The sequence below is a fragment of the Tachysurus vachellii genome, chromosome 19 (genome assembly GCF_030014155.1).
Source record: "Tachysurus vachellii isolate PV-2020 chromosome 19, HZAU_Pvac_v1, whole genome shotgun sequence".
In the NCBI taxonomy this organism is placed as follows: Eukaryota; Metazoa; Chordata; class Actinopteri; order Siluriformes; family Bagridae; genus Tachysurus; species Tachysurus vachellii.
In genome coordinates this window covers 17,597,512-17,618,569 of record NC_083478.1, presented here as the reverse complement: position 1 = coordinate 17,618,569, position 21,058 = coordinate 17,597,512, and the positions used below count along the sequence as shown (strand labels likewise).

The 21,058-nt window shown below is 42.4% G+C and overlaps 1 protein-coding gene across 2 annotated transcripts in view; it reads left to right on the top strand.

The window, feature by feature from the left end:
- The window catches only part of hspg2 (heparan sulfate proteoglycan 2), a 111,202-nt gene that overhangs the window by 74,977 nt on the left and 15,167 nt on the right, over nt 1-21,058 (top strand). For both annotated transcript variants that reach the window (XM_060895025.1, XM_060895024.1), the window contains 33 exons: nt 128-250; nt 359-520; nt 719-841; nt 926-1,078; nt 1,246-1,388; nt 1,590-1,667; nt 3,800-3,935; nt 5,860-6,014; nt 6,227-6,356; nt 6,890-7,033; nt 7,306-7,440; nt 7,522-7,703; nt 7,805-8,000; nt 9,619-9,798; nt 9,925-10,185; nt 10,276-10,438; nt 11,154-11,251; nt 11,410-11,676; nt 13,293-13,405; nt 13,514-13,661; nt 14,387-14,503; nt 14,643-14,660; nt 15,703-15,787; nt 16,830-16,974; nt 17,073-17,175; nt 17,273-17,382; nt 18,447-18,555; nt 18,872-18,970; nt 19,073-19,294; nt 19,453-19,697; nt 19,813-19,984; nt 20,372-20,494; nt 20,912-20,968. In XM_060895025.1, the coding sequence (XP_060751008.1) occupies nt 128-250; nt 359-520; nt 719-841; nt 926-1,078; nt 1,246-1,388; nt 1,590-1,667; nt 3,800-3,935; nt 5,860-6,014; nt 6,227-6,356; nt 6,890-7,033; nt 7,306-7,440; nt 7,522-7,703; nt 7,805-8,000; nt 9,619-9,798; nt 9,925-10,185; nt 10,276-10,438; nt 11,154-11,251; nt 11,410-11,676; nt 13,293-13,405; nt 13,514-13,661; nt 14,387-14,503; nt 14,643-14,660; nt 15,703-15,787; nt 16,830-16,974; nt 17,073-17,175; nt 17,273-17,382; nt 18,447-18,555; nt 18,872-18,970; nt 19,073-19,294; nt 19,453-19,697; nt 19,813-19,984; nt 20,372-20,494; nt 20,912-20,968 (4,695 nt within the window). The remainder of the gene's footprint in view (nt 1-127; nt 251-358; nt 521-718; nt 842-925; nt 1,079-1,245; nt 1,389-1,589; nt 1,668-3,799; nt 3,936-5,859; nt 6,015-6,226; nt 6,357-6,889; nt 7,034-7,305; nt 7,441-7,521; nt 7,704-7,804; nt 8,001-9,618; nt 9,799-9,924; nt 10,186-10,275; nt 10,439-11,153; nt 11,252-11,409; nt 11,677-13,292; nt 13,406-13,513; nt 13,662-14,386; nt 14,504-14,642; nt 14,661-15,702; nt 15,788-16,829; nt 16,975-17,072; nt 17,176-17,272; nt 17,383-18,446; nt 18,556-18,871; nt 18,971-19,072; nt 19,295-19,452; nt 19,698-19,812; nt 19,985-20,371; nt 20,495-20,911; nt 20,969-21,058) is intronic.

The following is a 21,058-nucleotide window of genomic DNA, read 5'->3' as shown; positions in this document are numbered from 1 at the left end:
ATGCTGCAATCTACATCATTCTGGTTATTTAGACCTCAGAATAAACACAGTGCTTAAATGTTGACCAGTAATGGGAATCAAAATACAGTTTTTACTGTGAGTAATTAATTACTGTTTTATCTTGTAGCTGGTGAGGTGGTGAAGCCCACAGTCACGATTAACCAATCAGTACTCAGAGCCCAAGAGGGCACACGGGTTGAGTTCCGCTGCACCGCCACTGGCAACCCTGCTCCTTCTATAGAATGGACAGGTAACATGTTGGAGAAACTAACAATGAAAATCAAGGAAGATTTGACTATTTAACTATTATGAACAAAGCTGTGTAAAATGACAATTGATATTGAATTGTAACTCGCAGGAGACCCAGGAAACCGTATCAGTGGAAGTGCCGTTATCAGAGGTGGAGTTCTCACCTTCCCCTCTGTGCAGCGCTCTAACGAGGGTGAATACACCTGCAGAGCCGTCAACACACAGGGAGAACATACAGCCCGGGCGGTCCTCTACGTCTACAGTTCACCTGGTACAAAATGAACCGATTGTAAACTTTGTCTTTACCAGATGTTACATTTACTAATCTGTGTTCATTGTATTCATTATATGCTTCAGTCAGTCTGGTTATTTAGTCCTCAGAATAAACACAGTACCTAAATGTTGACCAGTAATTGGAATCAAAACACAGTTTTTACTGTGAATAATTAATTACTGTTTTATCTTGTAGCTGGTGAAGTGGTAAAGCCCACGGTCACGATTCACCCATCGGTACTCAGAGCCCAAGAGGGCACACGGGTTGAGTTCCGCTGCACCGCCACTGGCAACCCTGCTCCTTCTATAGAATGGACAGGTAACATGTTGGAGAAACTAACAATGAAAATCAAGGAAGATTTGACCAAAATTCTCTTTATGGTAACTATAATGTAACTCGCAGGAGGCCCAGGAAACCGTATCAGTGGAAGTGCCGTTATCAGAGGTGGAGTTCTCACCTTCCCCTCTGTGAAGCGCTCTGACGAGGGCGAATACACCTGCAGAGCCGTCAACATACACGGAGAACATACAGCCCGGGCGGTCCTCTCCCTCCAAAGTATGTTTATTACAAATCCTAACTATATTAGAGTATTGCAATGACTACTGAAGTAATTCTTTTGGATGTGGGTTTCTTGCTATAAGTATTAGATTCTGTTAGGTAGATTAATCCTGTTTAGTTTGTACTGTATATATGCACAAGCAATAACACTGACTTGATTTTAGGTGCCAGTCTACCCCACGTGCAGGTCAGCCCCCAGCGAGTAGAAATTCATGAGGATGAGACTTTACGCCTCTACTGCAGAGCTGGAGGCTCGCCTAGCCCGGTTCTGACTTGGAAGAAGAGAGGTGGAAGCCTCCCTCCTCAGGTAAGACATTTTTTTTTCTCCACGGTATTTCCTATTATTCTCCTTTTATTCCTTCCCTTTTTCTAGCATCTGCATCAGCTCTGTTTGTTCGGTGATGCCTTTGGTCTTGCTCTGGATTTGACAGTCTCATTTCTTTCCCTGTTTGTTTGTGGGTTTGTTGTTGTTTTGTTTGTTCCATCCCGTGTCTTGACGTCTGTTCAGGCCATTCCCTCGCACGGTTTCCATCAATTTAAATCCAACAATCTCGATGCGTTGCAGAGACGTATTGACGAGATGCAGGTCTGTCCATCTGTCTGTGTCTCACATCAATCCATCCTCCACAACTCACTTTGCTCACCTTGCTTGCTGTTTTCTAAGTGCATGCTTTAACAGATAGTCCAAAAAATTGTTCAGTGTAATTCAGATATCATCTACTAACCAGAAGCTAATATACAGTATAGGAATGTGTACAGTTTCCTTAAGACCTGACACTGAAAATGGGATTATACACAAAAGATTGCAAAATACAACCTATAATTCTTCTCCTTATCTTCTCAATGACCCTGATCGAGTGTATTTATATTGAGACACTTTAAGTGAACCAAGGTGGCCTCTATTTGTTGTATTATGTGACTAATGGTTGCCAGATACTCCAGAATTAGTCAAGAGCTGGTTAATAGATTCATGATGTACCGTGTAATCCAAATTGAGTCTGTTTTAGTTCCCGGTTGTAGCAAATGTGGAAAATGTCATGTTTATTGGGGGGTCAGGTGGTGCTGTGGGGTAATAGGAAGGGAAGTGGGTAAATACTCAGCCAAGGTACTTTAAGAAGCATCCAGATTCTTGTTTGTAATTTCTAATTGAGTTTTTGCACCTCAACGCTTAAAAATGACTGAAGCAGGAGAAAACTGACAGTTTGTTGGTGCCATAAAAACACGTGTTGTGCTCATCTCTCTAGTAAATTCTTATTTTATTATTTGTCCTAATTTGTCACTACGACAAATCTAGACCAGGGTTCATCAGCTGGAGGTCCAGATCCAGACATGGTGAAGTATTTCAACACAAAAAACACTGCAGAAGAGACAATAAATAAATGAGAATGCTGACCAGGGTTTGTGGTTTTCTGCAAAAAAAAATAATAAAAAAAATCTCTCTAGTTTATCCAATGTCAGACCTTTGTTGCAATATTTAACGCAGGTCATCAAGTGAAGAGGTTTTTTTTACTTTTTTACTAATGACGATAATTATAATCGGTAACCTGAAGCACCAATATACGGTGGCTGGGAAGTGCAAAACACATTAACAAATCCCAAAACACATTGACAAATCCCAAAACAAATTAACAAATCCGAAAACACATTAACAAATCAGAAAACAAATTAACAAATCCCAAAACAAATGAACAAATCCCAAAACAAATTAACAAATCCCAAAACAAATTAACAAATCCGAAAACACAACGACAAGTCAGACAACCCAGAAACGGTAGTGTATCGTTTTTGAATGGAAACTTACCGATCATTGGACAAGACACCTTTCATTCACCTGTATATCTTTAATGACAGTCGTCTTGTCCAATGATCGGTAAGTTTTCATTCACAAACTATACCTACCGCTTCCGGGTTGTCTGAATCGGTGCACGAAACACATTAACAAATCCCAACAGTATTGAATGAATTTGTTTTCTAATTTGTTAATGTGTTTTCGGATTTGTTAATTTGTTTTCGGATTTGTTAATGTGTTTTGCACTTCCCGGCCACCGTACCAATATAAAGCAAACTATAACTTCAAATGAATTTCATGTTTTTAGAATTAGACACTTGTCTTAATTGATTGAGTGTTGCTGAATGTTTGAAACACTCGGTTGAAAGTTGACAGACTCTTCGTTGATATCATGGAGAGATGCTTCACTGAGAGCTTCCAAGAAGAGAATATTTGTCGTTTTGGAAGGATTGTTGCTGAAGGCTGTGTTTATAGGATAAGATGGATTATAAAAAAAAGTTAACACGTTGAAAGAAGAGCAGGATTAGGAATTAGGAAGAGTAGGATTTCTTCCAGCAGCTCTAACCATGTGCAGCTCTAATGTTCACATAAATATCACTCCTATTAATGATGCTATTAATCACCGCACTTGATTAGTCATAATTAGTCATAGTTACTGTTCAGTCAACGCCTAGAGCCTAACATTTCTGTCTCATACAGTACATCAAAGCCATCGTACACATGAATAATAGAGCTGCTTCTACAGCTATCACACTAATCAGTGTATTAAAGTGTCTTGTGAATGTTTGTATTCCCGGTCAGGTGATACAAGGTAAGGTAACGTCCTAAATCGGTCGCAATAGAAAATGAATAAATCTGTTAATAACTAAATGTGACAGAGAGATACTTCTTGTGTTGGAATGAATTTGTTTCCTTCTAAACCTGACTAGGCTCGAATGGATCGCACTGACTACGGCACCCTGATCATCCCAGACATGAAGATCTCAGACGCCGGCACGTACCTGTGTATCGGCACGAACGCCGTCGGCTCCTCCGAGGAAGTCATCGACGTCACCGTGATAAAAAGTAAACCATGTTTGAGCATGATGACAGTTCACTGACTTACATGCTGTGTTGTTCAGAGCGAATGGTAAAAATAAATATAGAAGAAGAATATAGCACTTTCAAATCCTGATTTCAAAAGTTTTGGCACCCCATCATTCGTATTATTGTTTGGGAAAACGGTGTGAATATGTGACCTGCTTCATGCAATTATTGGTCTATTTATTATAAGGAAATGTGCCCTAAATATTTACTAAAATATATTAATTTGGTTAAGTAATATACTGTAGTCTATTCCAGCCTCCACCTTGTTTGTGTGTGGAGTTTGCATGTTCTCCCTGTGCCTCGGGGGTTTCCTCCGGGTACTCCGGTTTCCTCCCCTGGTCCAAAGACATGCATGGTAGGTTGATTGGCATCTCTGGAAAATTGTCCATAGTGTGTGATTGCATGAGTGAATGAGTGTGTGTGTGCTCTGCGATGGGTTGGCACTCCGTCCAGGGTGTATCCTGCCTTGATGCCCGATGACGCCTGAGATAGACACAGGCTCCCCGTGACCCGAGGTAGTTCAGATAAGCGGTAGAAGATGAATGAATGAATGAATATACAGTAGTTGTGCAATAAAGCAGTTATATAATACATCAATGATGCTAACATACATCCATTTCTAATGGATGAAGCCTTGGCCTGGAGGTGAGGTCGTCAGGTGGTCCCCAACCTTCACTGGGTGTTTTCGACCCCTAACCACAACACAATCCAGTTGGTGGGTCAGCAGTGACTGGACAGGTTACTGCTCCTCTCCTCCAAGTTTCCAGCTTGTTTCCTCTCTCTTATGCCAGAGCCAACAGGAGGCATAAATTAGTCCGGCTGTTGTAGATAAATAAATCCAGGCCTGCTTGAACACTCCTAATTTATTCAATAACATGCAGATGTTCTACAATAAAATAAATATATTTAGGGGATGTTTGTAGGTTTTTCCACATTTGCTGGCAATTACTTTGCCACCAGTGTGAAGGTGAAGAGTTTATTAGCCATGTTTTAAGCATGTGTAGTAAAATAAGTAAACTAACACGGCTGAAAATTAGAGCTTTGTTAGCTCGTTGTGGGATTTCTCAATTTAATGAGTAACACATGGATTAAACCCAGATTTGCAAACGAATCGGGTCAGTAATGTGTTTGTAATTTACTGTAACGTGAAAATTGTAGGGGGGCACGGTGGCTTAGTGGTTAGCACGTTCAACTCACACCTCCAGGGTTGGGGGTTCGATTCCCGCCTCCGCCTTGTGTGTGTGGAGTTTGCATGTTCTCCCCGTGCCTCGGGGGTTTCCTCCGGGTACTCCGGTTTCCTCCCCCGGTCCAAAGACATGCATGGTAGGTTGATTGGCATCTCTGGAAAATTGTCCGTAGTGTGTGATTGTGTGAGTGAATGAGAGTGTGTGTGTGTGTGCCCTGCGATGGGTTGGCACTCCGTCCAGGGTGTATCCTGCCTTGATGCCCGATGACCCCTGAGATAGGCACAGGCTCCCCGTGACCCGAGGTAGTTCGGATAAGCGGTAGAAAATGAGTGAGTGAGATGAGAGTGAAAATTGTATTAACTGCATGAACTCTAATATTCTAATGCAGGGGGAAATCGTGGCCTAATGGTTAGAGAGTTTGAGTCCTAACCCTAAGGTTGTGGGTTCAACTCTCAGGTCGGCCACAACTGAGGTGCCCTTGAGAAAGGCACTGAACCCCCCCAACTGCTCCCCGGGCACCGCAGCATAAATGGCTGCCCACTGCTCCGTGTGTGTGTTCATTGCTGTGTGTGTGCACTTTGGATGGGTTAAACGCAGAGAACAAATTCGGAGTATGGGTCACCGTACTTAGCCGTATGTGACGTCACTTACCAGCTGTGGTGTTATGTACATTACAACATACAGTCTATCTCAAATGAAGGAATATTTGCTTGCAGGTGAGACCGTTCATTCTGATATCACCATCCAAAGCACAACTAGCACCGTGGTGCAAGGAGAGACACTAGAACTGAACTGCGTCGTCCAAGGAAACCCTCCGCCTCCTGTCATATGGAGCAGACCCAATGGTTTAGGCCTATCCTCGAACCACCAGGTTTGTTTCGTTCACTAAAGTCCGATTTTTGTTTCAGTTTTTTTTCAGTTTAAGACGCTGCATATGACTAATAATTAGTATAAATGTGAACAGTATCAACAGCAAAAGAGCAATAATTTAACAGCAGGATAAAAGATAATAATTAAGAAGATAATTAAGAAGACATCAGAAATTCCATTTGGATTTTTCCTTGATGGTGTTGTACGTCTTAGGTTATCGGATCGAAGCTGCGCATTGTTCAGGCGTCTCCAGACGACACTGGAGAGTACATCTGCGGGGTGTACGGAGGCCCGAGCACTCGCCAAGCAACCGTCTACGTCTCCGTTACGACCGAGGCAGTCCGTAAGCACCTCACGTTGAATTTCGACTTCTCTCAGTCTAGAGCACTTTGCGGAGGATTTTTTACACAGGCAACTGTTTAATATTTTCCAGCTCACATTCAGGCTCATAAAATACATTATATATTTTCTCCAAAGCCAAAACCTCAGTGATGGATTTCTGCTAGTAATCAGAACGGTATGAACTTCCATACAGCTACTGTTTGTCTCGTCGGAAAGGGCTCTTAATGCTAACTGCTCTAGGAGAAGCCATACAAGGTGCCAGTTATTTTTATATGGGTATTTTTAGTTTCTAAAGGTATTCTGAAGGCATTTTGGTGGAAGAAAGGAATACAGGATGATGTGCTTTCTCACTGATGAGTATGAGCTACATGAAATGTCCAAGCTGTTCGAATTCAAAGTCTGGGATTTAAGGCTTCTGGGATCTGAGCGTTTCTTTCTGTAATGCGCTTAAACCTTACGCGGTATTGTATATTATGTTATGTTTTATTATATTATGGCCAGTTGTTTAATTATTATGCTTTGCCTGTGGAAAAGGTCACCAGAGCCCAATTATCTCCATCGAGCCCCACAGCGTAATAGTGAAGAAGGGCGAGTCGGCCAGCTTCAAGTGCCGATTACACACCGGAGCCCAGCCTGTCCACCTTGAATGGAAACTCTCTAATAACGAGCCTTTACATGGTAAATAAACACCATCTTCTTAAGGAATAAAACCTGTGTTGTTATTGGTAAATAATCGATGACGCCTTATTAAGCGACATTATTATACAATAGCTTGCCGTTATGTTTTAATCCTATTATACTACAGCATCTTTAGACTTCTTGTATTTTTTATCCATTTACTGTTAAATGATTAAAAAAAAAGATCATTTTAGTCAGTCCTTTGGGACCCTAATGCTGTGTATGTGTATTCAGTTAACTGTTGATAGTTGAAAGTCATTGTTTTATTGTAGGTAACGTGAAGGTAAGTGAAGACGGTGCAGTTCTCACCATTTCCAGTGCACAGCCAGGAAACCAGGGAGCATACCGCTGTGTGGCCAGAAACCTATACGGAATCACACACAGCATCGCGTCTCTGATTGTCAGAGGTATGTCAGAGATTGTCAGAGATTTTTAGTCCTTTTATCAATGGTGAAAATTCCTCTTGTTTTACTCTGCCCCCGCTTCAGAACTCCCCAAAGCCACGGTGACACCCTCAGGACCAGTCAGAGTGAACGTGGGTGAACCTATTAACCTGGAATGCCAGGCAGCTGGAGAACCACGTCCTTCTGTCACCTGGCACAGGCTGGATAACAATCGCAGGACCATAATGAGCAGCCCTGTGCCCATGGAGTCTAACGCTCTCATGCAGGTTCATATCGATGTAGCATTCATCCTCTTTGTGTGTCAGTGTTTATGCTTTATTGCAGACATCTTAACGAATTTTATTGTTGTGCTTATTTTTTCCTTCAGATTTTGGTTGCACGGCCTGAGGACAGTGGCACATACATATGCACAGCTCAGAACAGCCAGGGCAAATCAGAGACCCGGGTAGAGGTGACTGTCCACGGTGGAGCCAAGGTGCCGACTGCGCCCCTTGCCTTCGTCCAAGAGCCCCTGCTGGTTGTAGTAGAGGGGGCAACTACAGTTCTACACTGTGATGCCCACGGTAAATATGAATATGATATCTTGTTATGAATCCTGTTATGTCTTGTTACCCCTTTTATCGTCGCTGTCGGGCGGAAACCTCATATGTCCAAATTTGGTCAATATCATATTTTTTCACATATCGATGCTATTGGTCAGTCCCCACGTGGGTCTGTTATTTTTACAAGTTATTAACCAATCTAAAGTCTTGAAAATATCTTGAGCGCAAATCTCATAACTCCATTGGACACTTCAACTGTCCACCTCTTCCTCACTCCGCGGGAGAGCTTCACGGCATATTTATCCTCAAGAAGAGTCGCAACGAATCAACACGTCTTCTGAGGTAAATGTCTTCAAATCACTGGGCTCAAAGAAAAAAAAATCTTGACCCCCGCTAGTTCTGGTGCTCGTCTGAGGACAGGAATTTAGCGCAAGACAATCCACTGCAACGCGGACTAAACCCTGTGCACTGCAGATAAGGTACGGCGTTTTTTAAATTTCCTGAAAAGTAACGGTTTTGGAGATACGAGGATTCCGCCTGACAGCGACGATATGATATGTTAAATCAGCTAAAACCAGTCATTCATCCACTTTCTCTTGATGTAAATAAGATGATAATGTTGCAGCTTGTTACAGAGAAACTACAGAAAGCTCTGGTAGAAGCTCTGACTGTTTACAAAGCTCTGACAATGTAGACTCAATCCAAAATTGTTGAATAATCAAAAAATCTCCACACTGAAATCATATCAATGACTGTTTTGTTTTTAATCTGTTTATTATTAGTCTTAGGTTATGGGGAGGAAATACTGTATATAGTCCGTAATGCTCTGTCTACGTTGTTACTATAGTAACAATAGCATATAAAAGCAAGCACATCGATACCTTCTGACAAGTTCAGGCAAACAAAGATTGCTGTTTTACAAATACAGAATGAAAATACAGGATACTCTCTCTCTCTCACTCATTTTCTACCACTTATCCGAACTACCTCGGGTCACGGGGAGCCTGTGCCTATCTCAGGCGTCATCGGGCATCAAGGCAGGATACACCCTGGACGGAGTGCCAACCCATCGCAGGGCACACACACACACTCTCATTCACTCACACACTCACACACTACGGACAATTTTCCAGAGATGCCAATCAACCTACCATACATGTCTTTGGACCGGAGGAGGAAACCGGAGTACCCGGAGGAAACCCCCGAGGCACGGGGAGACACGGGGAGACATGCAAACTCCACACACACAAGGTGGAGGTGGGAATCGAACCCCCAACCTTGGAGGTGTGAGGCGAACGTGCTAACCACTAAGCCACCATGCCCCCCGAAAATACAGGATAGAAAATTCAAATTTCTCTGTTGATTTTCTTAACTACTGAAGACTGAGAGATTGTCTTAACAAGTCATGTTTAAAATGGTTTTTGCAAACTCAAAAAAAAAAAAAAAAAACAACTCCAGCTGCAGTGGTAGAATTCATTAACTGAAAATATTATCCTCTTTGAAAACAACCATGTTGTTGTGTTTTACACTCATGAATTTTTCCAAATGATGTATGAATGAACAGATGGCAAAAGTCTCCATGTGTTGATGTTCCTCAGTGTGTTGATGTTTCTCCGTGTGTGTGTGTGTGTGTGTGCAGGATTCCCAAAACCCACGATCACCTGGTCGAAGCTCCGTGCACCTCTTCCGTGGGGACATAAGATAGTCAATAACAGTCTGGTGTTGCCCAGTGTGGGACGACAGGACTCTGGGCAGTACATCTGCAACGCCACTAACAACCTGGGCACCAGCGAAGTCACCATCATGGTGGATGTAGAAAGTAAGTTGAGAAATCTGAAAAACTTTGACTGTGATGACTTTGGATTCCCAACGACTTTTAGTTGGATTAAGGATTAATTACAGTGCTTACTGAAGATGAGTGAATTATTGTGTGGTTTTCTTTTAGCACCGCCATACACCACTACTGTGCCTGATGACGTGGCGGTGCGAGTCGGTGAGGTCATCAGACTGCAGTGTCTGGCACACGGAACACCACCGATGCGTTTCGAATGGAGCAAAGTGGACGGCAGGCTGCCCGCTCAGGCTTCTGTGCAGGGAGGAGACCTACAGATCAACCTGGCTTCCTCAAACGATGCGGGAACCTACAAGTGTGTAGCCATCAATAAAGTGGGCAGGAGCGAGGCTGTAGCTAAAGTGTCTGTACGATGTGAGTAGTTAATTGACAGTCCATTGAAGATACAGCTTACAGATTAAAATGCTTATTAAAATTCAATTGCTGTGTGATGTCTGTGTGTAGCATCGTTGTCGGTCCGAGTCTCACCCCAGGTGGAAGTGAAGGCTTTGGGAAGTGCGGTGGAATTCACATGCTCAGCCAGCGGAGGACCAGAGATCACTCTGGAGTGGCTGAAGGAGGGAGGACCACTTCCACACAATCATCACATTAAAGATGGAGTTCTGAGGTGGGCTCTGGTGGCATGCCACATACATAAATCATGATTCTTTATACACAAACAACCATATTTCGACCCACTATGTCCTATGTTTCACATTCTGTATCATATGCTGTAATCTGGAAAGTAAATGATGATTAAATTATGCAATAAATATTTAAAGATTTTAAGCATCCCGAGTTGGTTTTCCAGTCAGATGTGAATCCAGATGTGCAGCAGCTGTCGATCCTTTCTATGCTGTTACTTATTTGAAAAACTGACGCGAGAGCTCACGCTGTATTCTCCGTTACTCTAATCCAAAAAAAGTAGTGCATCAGAACGGCTAAACGTCACGATTAACATAGAAATGAACACGAAGTACAGTAACAGATCATCCATTTACTTGAAAAATAAATAAATAAATAAACAAATCAGGCCATAGATTCTTGTACTGCTACAACCAATAATTATTATACTGTAATTATAATAAAATCCACACTTTTTTTTGTTTTTTGCTTCAGTTTTTAATCTTAGTTTTGGTTTTATTCCAGTCCATTACCATTATCACCTTTCCTATTAACATCCTCTCACTTTCCCCGAGCAGCTAATCAACATGTTCTGATGGTGTATTAGATTTTAACCCAGGATCATTTTAAAAGGGATAAGCTTACACACATTCCGACGCTCTTTACTAATGAACCGAAGTTCACAAATCTGTTTCTCATCTCTGTGGCTTCTTTGGCAGGATTGAAAACTTGGAAAAGAGCAATGAGGGAATGTACATCTGCAGAGCAACCACACTGTTTGGCCAGGCGCAGGATACCGCTAAACTCACCATTCAAGGTCTGTCCGTGTCACGTCTCGTGCTGTGAACACGTGATTGCACTTTAAACGTTTCTCGAGTACCAAATCCTCTTGTATGCCCACCCTTTTTATGTATTTTATTTCTGTAGATATTCTCTGTAGACTTTTGTTGACACTTGTGTTTCTGTGCACTACAGCATTGCCCAAGGTGATGATTAACGTGCGCACGTCGGTGCAGACGGTCACCGTGGGCACCTCGGTGGAGTTCGAGTGCCACGCCGAGGGCGACCCTGTTCCAACCGTGCGCTGGAGTAAAGTAGGAGCTCCGCTGCCTGATCATGTGCAGGTGAAAGGTCCCATGCTGAGGATCGAGCGCGTAACTGAGGTTGATGCCGGCCAGTACCGCTGCACTGCAACCAACAACGTCGGCTCCGTTCAGTCCCAAGTGGTCCTTAAAATCCAGTGTATGTGAACATATTCTGGATATTATTATTATTATTATTATTATATTCCCATAAATAATTGATATTATACGCTACTTTAAATTACAGTGCACACTTTAAATACTCAGCTATACAGTACAGATGATCTGATTACTACTGTATAATATGTTTATTATATAAACCTTAATGCTTCTTCTGTTTCTGTTTCACCCAAAAACTACCTCAAACCACATCCAGTGCTTTAGTGATATCATGCAGATTTCCTCATTATGTCGCTTTGTAGAAGCCAACATTCTGTTTTCCTATTTAAGCTTAGACAAAAATGTATCAAGAGTAACTCCTCCTAGGGCTTTCGAGCCACATGCACCAAATTCGGATATGTTGTAGACCCTGGTCTGAAGTTTGTTGCTATTACTTTTCTAAGTGATCCGAGTACCGGTACTTCCGGTACCGGGTCTCAAAATGGCCTTTTTTTCCCATAGACTCCCATTATACACTTTGGAGGTTTGGAGGCCAGCTCCTTTAGGGTGATACTCTGAACAAAGGTTTAAATTGGTGTACCGACTGGCCTTTCGGTTGTGCCGCAGCCCCGCCCCCAAAATATGCAAAATCAAAAAAACTTTTTACAACATGGACATGTGACGTATCAAAACACTCAGAACAATGAGGGGAACTTCCTCACGGGTATTCTGATGACGTCACATGACGTCACGTGAAAATAAATAATTTTGCACAACATGGGCATGTGATATATCAAAACACTCAGCCCAATGTGGGGAACTTCCTCAGGAGTATTCGGATGACGTCACATGCTCGTCTCCACTTGCCTCCAAATGTTTTGGCACCCTATCTTTCTGTCAGCTTGCCTCCAAACGTAACACTGACCCTTATGTCCTCTCACCTTCAAAAAGCACCGGCCTTTGCGAATACTTGCCTCGTCAAAGCCAACATCAAAGTTTGTCGCGACGAACTTTACAAATCTAGTTTAGTTTAGACTTTTATTATTGTCGTCTAGGTTCAAGAACAAAACCTCAATATGCAACTATACACCATATAAGTACAAACGTACAACTAGAGCCACTTTTTCACGTCGTTTGGTATCCTTCGTTAATCATTCAGTTGGGTCAAGGTTGGATTCCAATTTTAGGACAACATCATTTTTTAATCACTAAGAAAAACAGATTTTCATCCTTTTTTAAATTCACCTTGCCAACGTTTGTCCAATATGGGCCAACATCACGAGGTCCTGATTAGTCCTTAATTAAATATTGTGTCTGAAATTAGGCAGAAGACAAAGTAGCTTTAAATTGAGACATTCCTAGTAGCAGTTATTTCTACTTTGTGCTCATTTTATTTCGTTGAACTACTATCTGTGAATTCAAGAGCAAATTCAATTCTGCTCTCTTTTAAACAGTAGCCTCAAAGGTGGGACTGAGTTCTCATTGGTCAAATAAATGGAGGATGTCCTTATAACCAGACTTACAAGGCTTATTATTACTGTTGCTTGAAAAATGCAGTTGTCGCTACAGTTTCTGTGGTAAAATTCTGCTTATTTTTTTGTTAGCTAGAATAAAAAATGTATAAATGTATATGTGAGACTAGTCTTTATATCATGACACATGTTCGTGTTTTTAAAGCTTTGCCCCAGATTGCTGCTCAGCCTGATACAAAGGAAGTGGCCGTTGGCTCGACTGCGATTTTCCCCTGTATTGCCACTGGATACCCCATTCCAAACATCACATGGTCAAAGGTAAACCTTATGGCACCTAAATACAGAAAGAAGGACTTTCAGTAACAGTTACATGCATATACATCTTTTAAAACACTTAATTTCCTAAAATATCCATGTCTCCTTTAGCTGGAGAACGAACTACCACCAAAGTGTACCCAGGATGCCCATGTGCTCACTGTCCCAGACGTCACCCATGAGGATTCTGGCACGTATGTGTGTACGGCGTCAAACAAGCAGGGCAAAGTGCAGGCCTTTACCAAACTCGACGTGCATGGTGAGTCGCTTAGTCGAGTTTCTTATTAGAGGAAAAAAGCAATTCTGCAGTGTTTTGGAATTATACAGCAGTGAAAGCAGTACTTCAGTTTTATTTGTGTGGTGTGAAGGACTAGTTCCACAGTAGCAGTTATGGCTTTTTGATTGCATTAATGCAGAATTTGTAACGTCAACAATTTAGCTCTTTAGCTCAATTTAAAATTTTAGCTTAACAAAATCGCAAACACACACTGGACCTCAGTCCAAACCAGCATTTCTGTACAAGGTACCGGCAGGAGAAAGAGCAAAGGTTTTGCCAACTCCAGCATTTGATTACCAGTTCTAACTAGCTGAACACTATTTACATAGCTACAGTATTTAATAGTTTTTAAACAAACTGCCCTGAAGCAAGCACTAATACAACAGTTTGGATATAAAGTGCCCTAAAACTCAAATAAGATGAAAAATAACTCCAAAAAGCCAGTTCACTGAATGGGAAAGGACACGATACATGCAAGATGTGCGTTTGTTTCTGATAGCGGTTACTTTATCTAGGTGAACTTTGACTTCGTTGAGTGTCATGAGAGCATAGAAAGGAACTGGATAGGGTTTGGGTGGGTTAACAAATGATAGAATAATAGAAAAGACACTAAAAATAAACGAATAAGCTGTCATATCTACAGTATATGAGGCACAAGGTCCTGATGCTTGAGTCTGATTATTCTTGTGTGTTGTTTTTTTTTCTAGAGCGTGTGATGCCATATTTCAGTCAGGAGCCTCTGTCCTACCTCAAGCTTCCTACCATCAAAAACTCCTATAAAGCATTTAAGATTAATATCACATTTAAACCAGACAACGTGGACGGTAAGCAGCTGTGTACAGAACACTATCCAGAATCAACACTAGGCCTTGTTTGGTTTGAAATCTAATCAAATTCTTCATGTTTGTTTGTGAACTCAACCTTTCTTCTGTTCTGCCCTGACTCTTACCTTTTGGTATGAAGGTCTCGTATTGTATTCCGGTGAGTCGTCGTGCTTGATTGTGAGCACGTTGCTGGAGGGCTTCCTCTCTGCCTCTCGTGGGCACTGTCGATGCCCCGCCTGCTTTTCCACCCCCTGTACTGTTTGCTACTATATTATCCTGACAGCACACAGTACACAGGGTGCAGCATGGGTTTGTTTGCAGGCTTGTACAAGCTGCACTCGGTCACCTGCAGGCATGATGGCAGCGTTCAGGTTCCTCCTCAGTGCATCCATGCTTTATATGCTTCAGTGCACTGCCATGAAGGATTTTGCATGTTTCCCACCATGATGTACAAAGAGCATTAGCTTTCTGCTGAGTTCTCTCAATCGTTTAATGCAGAGTCATTTTCTGAAGTGTTCTGGAAATTTGTGAACTTGAAATACAACATAGTTACGTTTAATGTCGTGGAAGATCCATAACACAAGGTGACACATCACATATTCCTGTTATCACTTGCATTATAGCAGGTATATATGTGTATGCATGTATTTATGTTGTTCCCTTACAGTACAAGCCTCTCTTTTCTTTTTTCTCTCTTGAAATCTTGAGTGTCTTGAGTGCGGCAAAATTTCCATCTCTGAAAACTACAGAGACTGAAGATTTCTTCCATAAATTTCACAAAAAAGGAGAAAGCTTTATTTAATAGAATTCTAACTTTGTATTTTGTGCACAACCAATAATTCCGTGGCTCTGCTAATATGAGGTGAGATGAGAGGGAAATTGTTTGAAATCATTAAAGCAAAAGGCATGGATATATATTCCCAAAGACATTGTGATGCACTCATAGCCTTAAACCCACCCCCCACCACCCCCCAATCTCCCTCCCATCCAATCCCTGTGTCTGAGTTATAGAGTGTGCCCTGGCATGCTGCTCATGTTGGCACTGACTGGCATAAATCTCAGCACTTTACAGGACTGTACCTCAGCTTCCACTCACGCACTTGCTCCTCAGCATGGCACAAAGCCCCACTACATTCTGATTTTTTTTTGCTCACACACACGATGCTTGTACTCCTCTAACATTTCTGTCACTCCTTCAGGGATGATCCTGTATAACGGGCAGAAGAAGACCATGGGGGCTGATTTCATCTCTCTCGGGCTCGTGGGTGGTCGCCCTGAGTTCAGGTAGATGTGACACGGGGTTCTTGTGACAAGACTTTTTGATCACAACACACAAATAAATGAATAAAGTACTGTCTTATCTTATCTTATAATAGGGATGAGCGAGTACAGCATTATCTGTATCTGTATCCGTATCTGTTAACCATATGAATTATCTGTATCTGTATCCGTACTCGGAGTGGGTGGGGCATAACCCGGAAGTAGGTGGGGAAAATCTTGTCTTGAAATGGGCGGGGTTTTAACCGGTAATAATTAATTTGTAATATTTATAACACTAGCTTACTACCTTTATGTTTTTATGAAATACAGCAAAAACGTGTCAGACACTCAGTGTCTGGTTACTGGTTAGAGACAGCTGAAGGTTTAAAAAAGAAAAAAATCTCCGACAGTCAGAGACGCAATGCGAGTCGCATTCTACCAAGCAAGCATCACATCTGAACAAACCCACGTTTACCAGAACTCTACTGGTTAGTAAGTACGTATTATTAACGTTACAACCCGAAGTAAAAAGCTGAAGAAACCCTAAACGTTAACGGAAAAGACCCGCGAACCCGAGTGACTGAGGGAGAGACAGAGAGCTGTTCTGTGTGTGACTGTGAGTGAGCAGAGCGAGACACAGCAACACAATACATCTGTATGTGTGTAGGGGAGGGGCGCTGTGACTAGTCTATCACTGTAGGGGAGGGGCGCTGTGACTAGCCTATCACTGTAGGGGAGGGGCGCTGTGACTAGTCTATCACTGTAGGGGAGGGGCGCTGTGACTAGCCTATCACTGTAGGGGAGGGGCGCTGTGACTAGCCTATCACTGTAGGGGAGGGGCGCTGTGACTAGTCTATCAAAGAACGCTGACACAATCAAATACACAATGATGATTTTCATTCAATCCGAGCACAGATATTGACTCGTATTACTCGTATAATACTCGTACTCGGCAGAAGTGCTTTATCCGTACCGGATACTCGTTTCAGCCGAGTATCCGGCTCATCTCTATCTTATAATTGTTGTATGTATAATTAAAAAGGCTTGTTTTGCTCATGTTGTGCAGGTTTGATGTGGGCTCCGGCATGGCCACCATCCGCTACCCCACTGCCATTAAGCTCGGTGAGTTCCATACAGTCCAGCTTTACCGTAACGGCACACAAGGGTCCATCACAGTGGACGGTGAAGCTCCCATCAACGGCACCTCTCAGGTACGGCTGTAATGCTAATCCTCTAAGATTGATTTTCTGATATGTGGAAGCATTTCATCCAGAAAACATCTGCTGCATCTGCATGTGCATCTGTGCAGGGCAAATTTCAAGGGCTGGATCTGAACGAGGAGCTGTTTGTAGGCGGCTATCCGAACTACAGCATGATCGCCAGAACAGCGGAGCTCAACAGCGGCTTTGTTGGTTAGGAAGAACTTCTCTACTGCGTCTTTTTCGTTCAGAACAAATTTCCGTGCAATTACTCAGTATTACCCCACTGACTGCATAACCCTTTCTTTAGGCTGCATTAAACAGCTGATTATCCAAGGAGACGAAGTTATTTTCAAGGATCTGGACAGAAGTTCAAGCGGTGTGACTAACTGCCCCACCTGCAAGGATTACCCCTGTCAGGTTCGATCACATTAATGATTCAAATCATCCTCTAAATTATTCATTTACACTCGACGACCTGTTACGAGAAATATATCGCGTTTCCGGTGCTGTTTTTAACATGAACTTGTCCACGTCCCTTTATGATAGGCTACGTTGGACATACGGACATTTATTTATACTGGAGCTTACAAACTAGCTGGATGTAGCTGCAAGCTACATAGCTGGCACACTGAAATCCTGACATTATATACTGGTTACATTGAATACGTATTCAGCTGGTCACAGACGCAATCATACACAATACAACATATCGTCGCTGTCGGGCGGAAACCTCGTATGTCCAAATTTGGTCAATTTCATATTTTTTCACATATCGATGCTATTGTTCAGTCCCCACGTGGGTCTGTTATTTTTACAAGTTATTAACCAATCTAAAGTCTTGAAAATAGCTTGAGCGCAAATCTCATAACTCCATTGGACACTTCAGCTGTCCACCTCTTCCTCACTCCGCGGGAGAGCTTCGCAGCATATTTCTCCTTAATAAGAGTCATAACGAATCAACACGTCTTCTGAGGTAAATGTCTTCAAATCACTGGGCTCAAAGAAAAAAAAATCTTGACCCCCGCTAGTTCTGGTGCTCGTCTGAGGACAGGAATTTAGCGAAAGACAATCCACTGCAACGCGGACTAAACCCTGTGCACTGCAGATAAGGTATGGCGTTTTTTTAATTACCTGAAAAATAACGGTTTTGGAGATACGAGGATTCCGCCTGACAGCGACGATATAGTGAAATGCTCTTTTTTTTTTGCTGTCCATGTCATAAAGAAAAAAACCTGACTCAGAATTACTATAAAATAACATTTACCTAAAATAAAAATAGCTAAACATAACTTACAGGTGGGAACAAAAATAAATATACAAATATTTAAAACAGACTCACGTTGTCACTCATCACTGCTAATTTCTTCAAATAATAATCCTTGTGAGATGGTGTGAGGATACACATACACACAAACACACATATACATACACACATATACATGTATACATACATAAACACACACGACTGTTTTGTGGTGCAGAATGGCGGAGTGTGTAGGGACTCAAAAGCCAGTCTGTACAAGTGCAGCTGTCCGAGAGGCTTCACCGGAAGCAACTGCCAGCATCTCTCATCCGAACACTGCCATCCAGGTAAGACCCAAAAAACTCAAGTACACTGTTAGTGTGGGAATGCACATGCTTTTTTCTGAGACACGTTAAGCAAAGCCGGGTACTTCTTTTCAACCTACTGTTCATCGTAACACATTTAAAGGAAACTTTTCCATAGGCGTGACATAAGAGACACCAGTGATTGAATAGTGGTGCTGTGATTGACAGTAGAGAAAGAGTATAAAATCCAATGGCCATTGTTTGCCTCCTGACCAGATGATTCAGGGAAATTTCTGCGCAATACTGTAGCAAAGCATATTTCATATTAATTTTATGTGTGTCTTGCATCCATTCTCAGAGGCTTGTGGCCCTGATGCTACCTGTATTAACCGGCCCAACGGTGTGGGCTACGACTGCCGCTGCCACCTCGGCAAATACGGACACAAATGCATGGAGGGTAGGGATTTATTGTTTGTTTCTTTTCTACAGTACACACACTGTATAGAAAGTCTGGTGACATTCTTTCAATCATCTTCGCCTCTGTTACATTTATTTTTAGGCACGCTGGTGACGACGCCGCTGTTCAACAGCGACGAGTCGTATATCGCGTACCCTCCTTTGACTAACATCCATAATGACTTGCGCATTGACATGGAGTTCAAACCCATGGACGAAGATGGCATGATGTTCTTCATCGGTGGGAAGAAGATGAAGGTGGAAGACTTTGTTACTCTTTCACTTGTGGACGGATATGTGGAGTTTCGTTATGAGCTCGGCACAGGTAGGAATGCAGGGTTTACTCTATGCATCGTCAAGGTTAACTTTCCAGTTGCATGCCTAAGTCGGAATTGACTTAACTCCACAAATTGTGACCCAGCATCTGTGCCGTAAGTGTTAATTAAGCTCTGTAAAACCCGTTTGTATCTATATTTCCATTAGGCCAGGCCATACTGCGCAGTCAGGAGCAGGTATCTATAGGACAATGGCACCACGTGACAGCAGAGCGCATCAACCAGGATGGCCTTCTGAAGCTAGATGATGCACCCGAGGTCAGGAGGTCATCTCCTGGGAAGGCCCAGGGCCTCAACGTCTACACACCCATGTACCTGGGTGGTGTGCCCACGAAGGACATCCTGGCCAAACCTGCCAATGTCAGCATGTTCTTTGAAGGCTGCGTCGGAGAGGTGCGTATTTGTGTTAATAATTAAGCGACGTCTTCCTTCAAACAGTTTACTGCTAATATTATTTCTACTCTGTCAGCTGTAAATTAGACTTCATTTTGGACTGTTTTTGCTTCAGGTGTCAATCAATGGGAAGAAAATCGATCTGTCCTACACGTTCACAGAGAGCAGGGCCATCAGTCAGTGTGTTGACGTGAGCCCATGTGACCGCAGACCATGTCAACACGGTGGCACCTGCATGCCCACCGCTGAGTATGAGTACCAGTGCCTTTGCAGGGACGGCTATGATGGTGAGATCGCAGTTTATGGCCACAAGACTGATTTAAAATGAGAAAGGAAATCCATTATTTGGCCTCTGGGGGAAAACGTCTACTACCAAGTCCTGTGTTTATTTAATCGTAAACAAAACTATATATATATATATATATATTATTCATTACAATTTATCATACTTTAGTAAAGAATAATGATCTCAGTGTGTATTGAAAAGATGTAGAGCCGAGGGATTTATATGGGATGGACATCATCTCTTGGCCCAAGAAATATATTATACATATTATGTATTACAGATAAAATAAAACCACTTGTCTTTGTAGTGCACGTTTAGTTTAATGGTATATTAGCATGATCAAACTAAGCACAACTCAGGATGCCATGTGTGCTGGTTTTGGTTGTAGGAGAGCGCTGTGAGGTGGTGAAAGACACGTGTCTGTATTCGTCTCAGTGCCATAACGGAGGCAGCTGTGTGAACGGTCACTGTGTGTGTGCTGCAGGTCACTCAGGAGTCTTCTGCAAAGAAGGTGAGTTCAGTCTCTAGGTTCTGTAACACAACGCCATTGTGTGTATCTATACACACATTATATATATGTATTAGACCTCCACCTGACCTAGAAGTACTGCTGATGATTTAAAATATCCGTAATGACTAAAAACCCTTCCTTTTTTCATTTGATGATGTTGGCATGTAGATGATCTTCTCACCTAGAAAGCCTGCTATTGATAGAACTATAAGACACACAGTCCAGATTGACCCTTACAGCTTATTAAAGAGATTATTAAAACTGTTCGGTTGGTTTGACGGTTAACCATTTCCTCCGACTTCTCACTGAGCTGAAACAAAACAGAGCTCGTAGAAGGTAAACACTCCTAACTTCAGACCTAACGCCTAACTGTGTGTCTCACCCGTGCGCTCTCGTGGCTGTATTCCACACACACAGGGCAGGAAGCCAGCGTCCCTGAGCCGCAGTGGAATTTGGAGGGCAGCGGGGTGAACGGTACAGTATCCGTCCTGTCTGCCTGAGTCAACACTAACCAGAAGAACTCTCTCATCTAACATCCCAAACCTGATTAAAACTAAACATTTA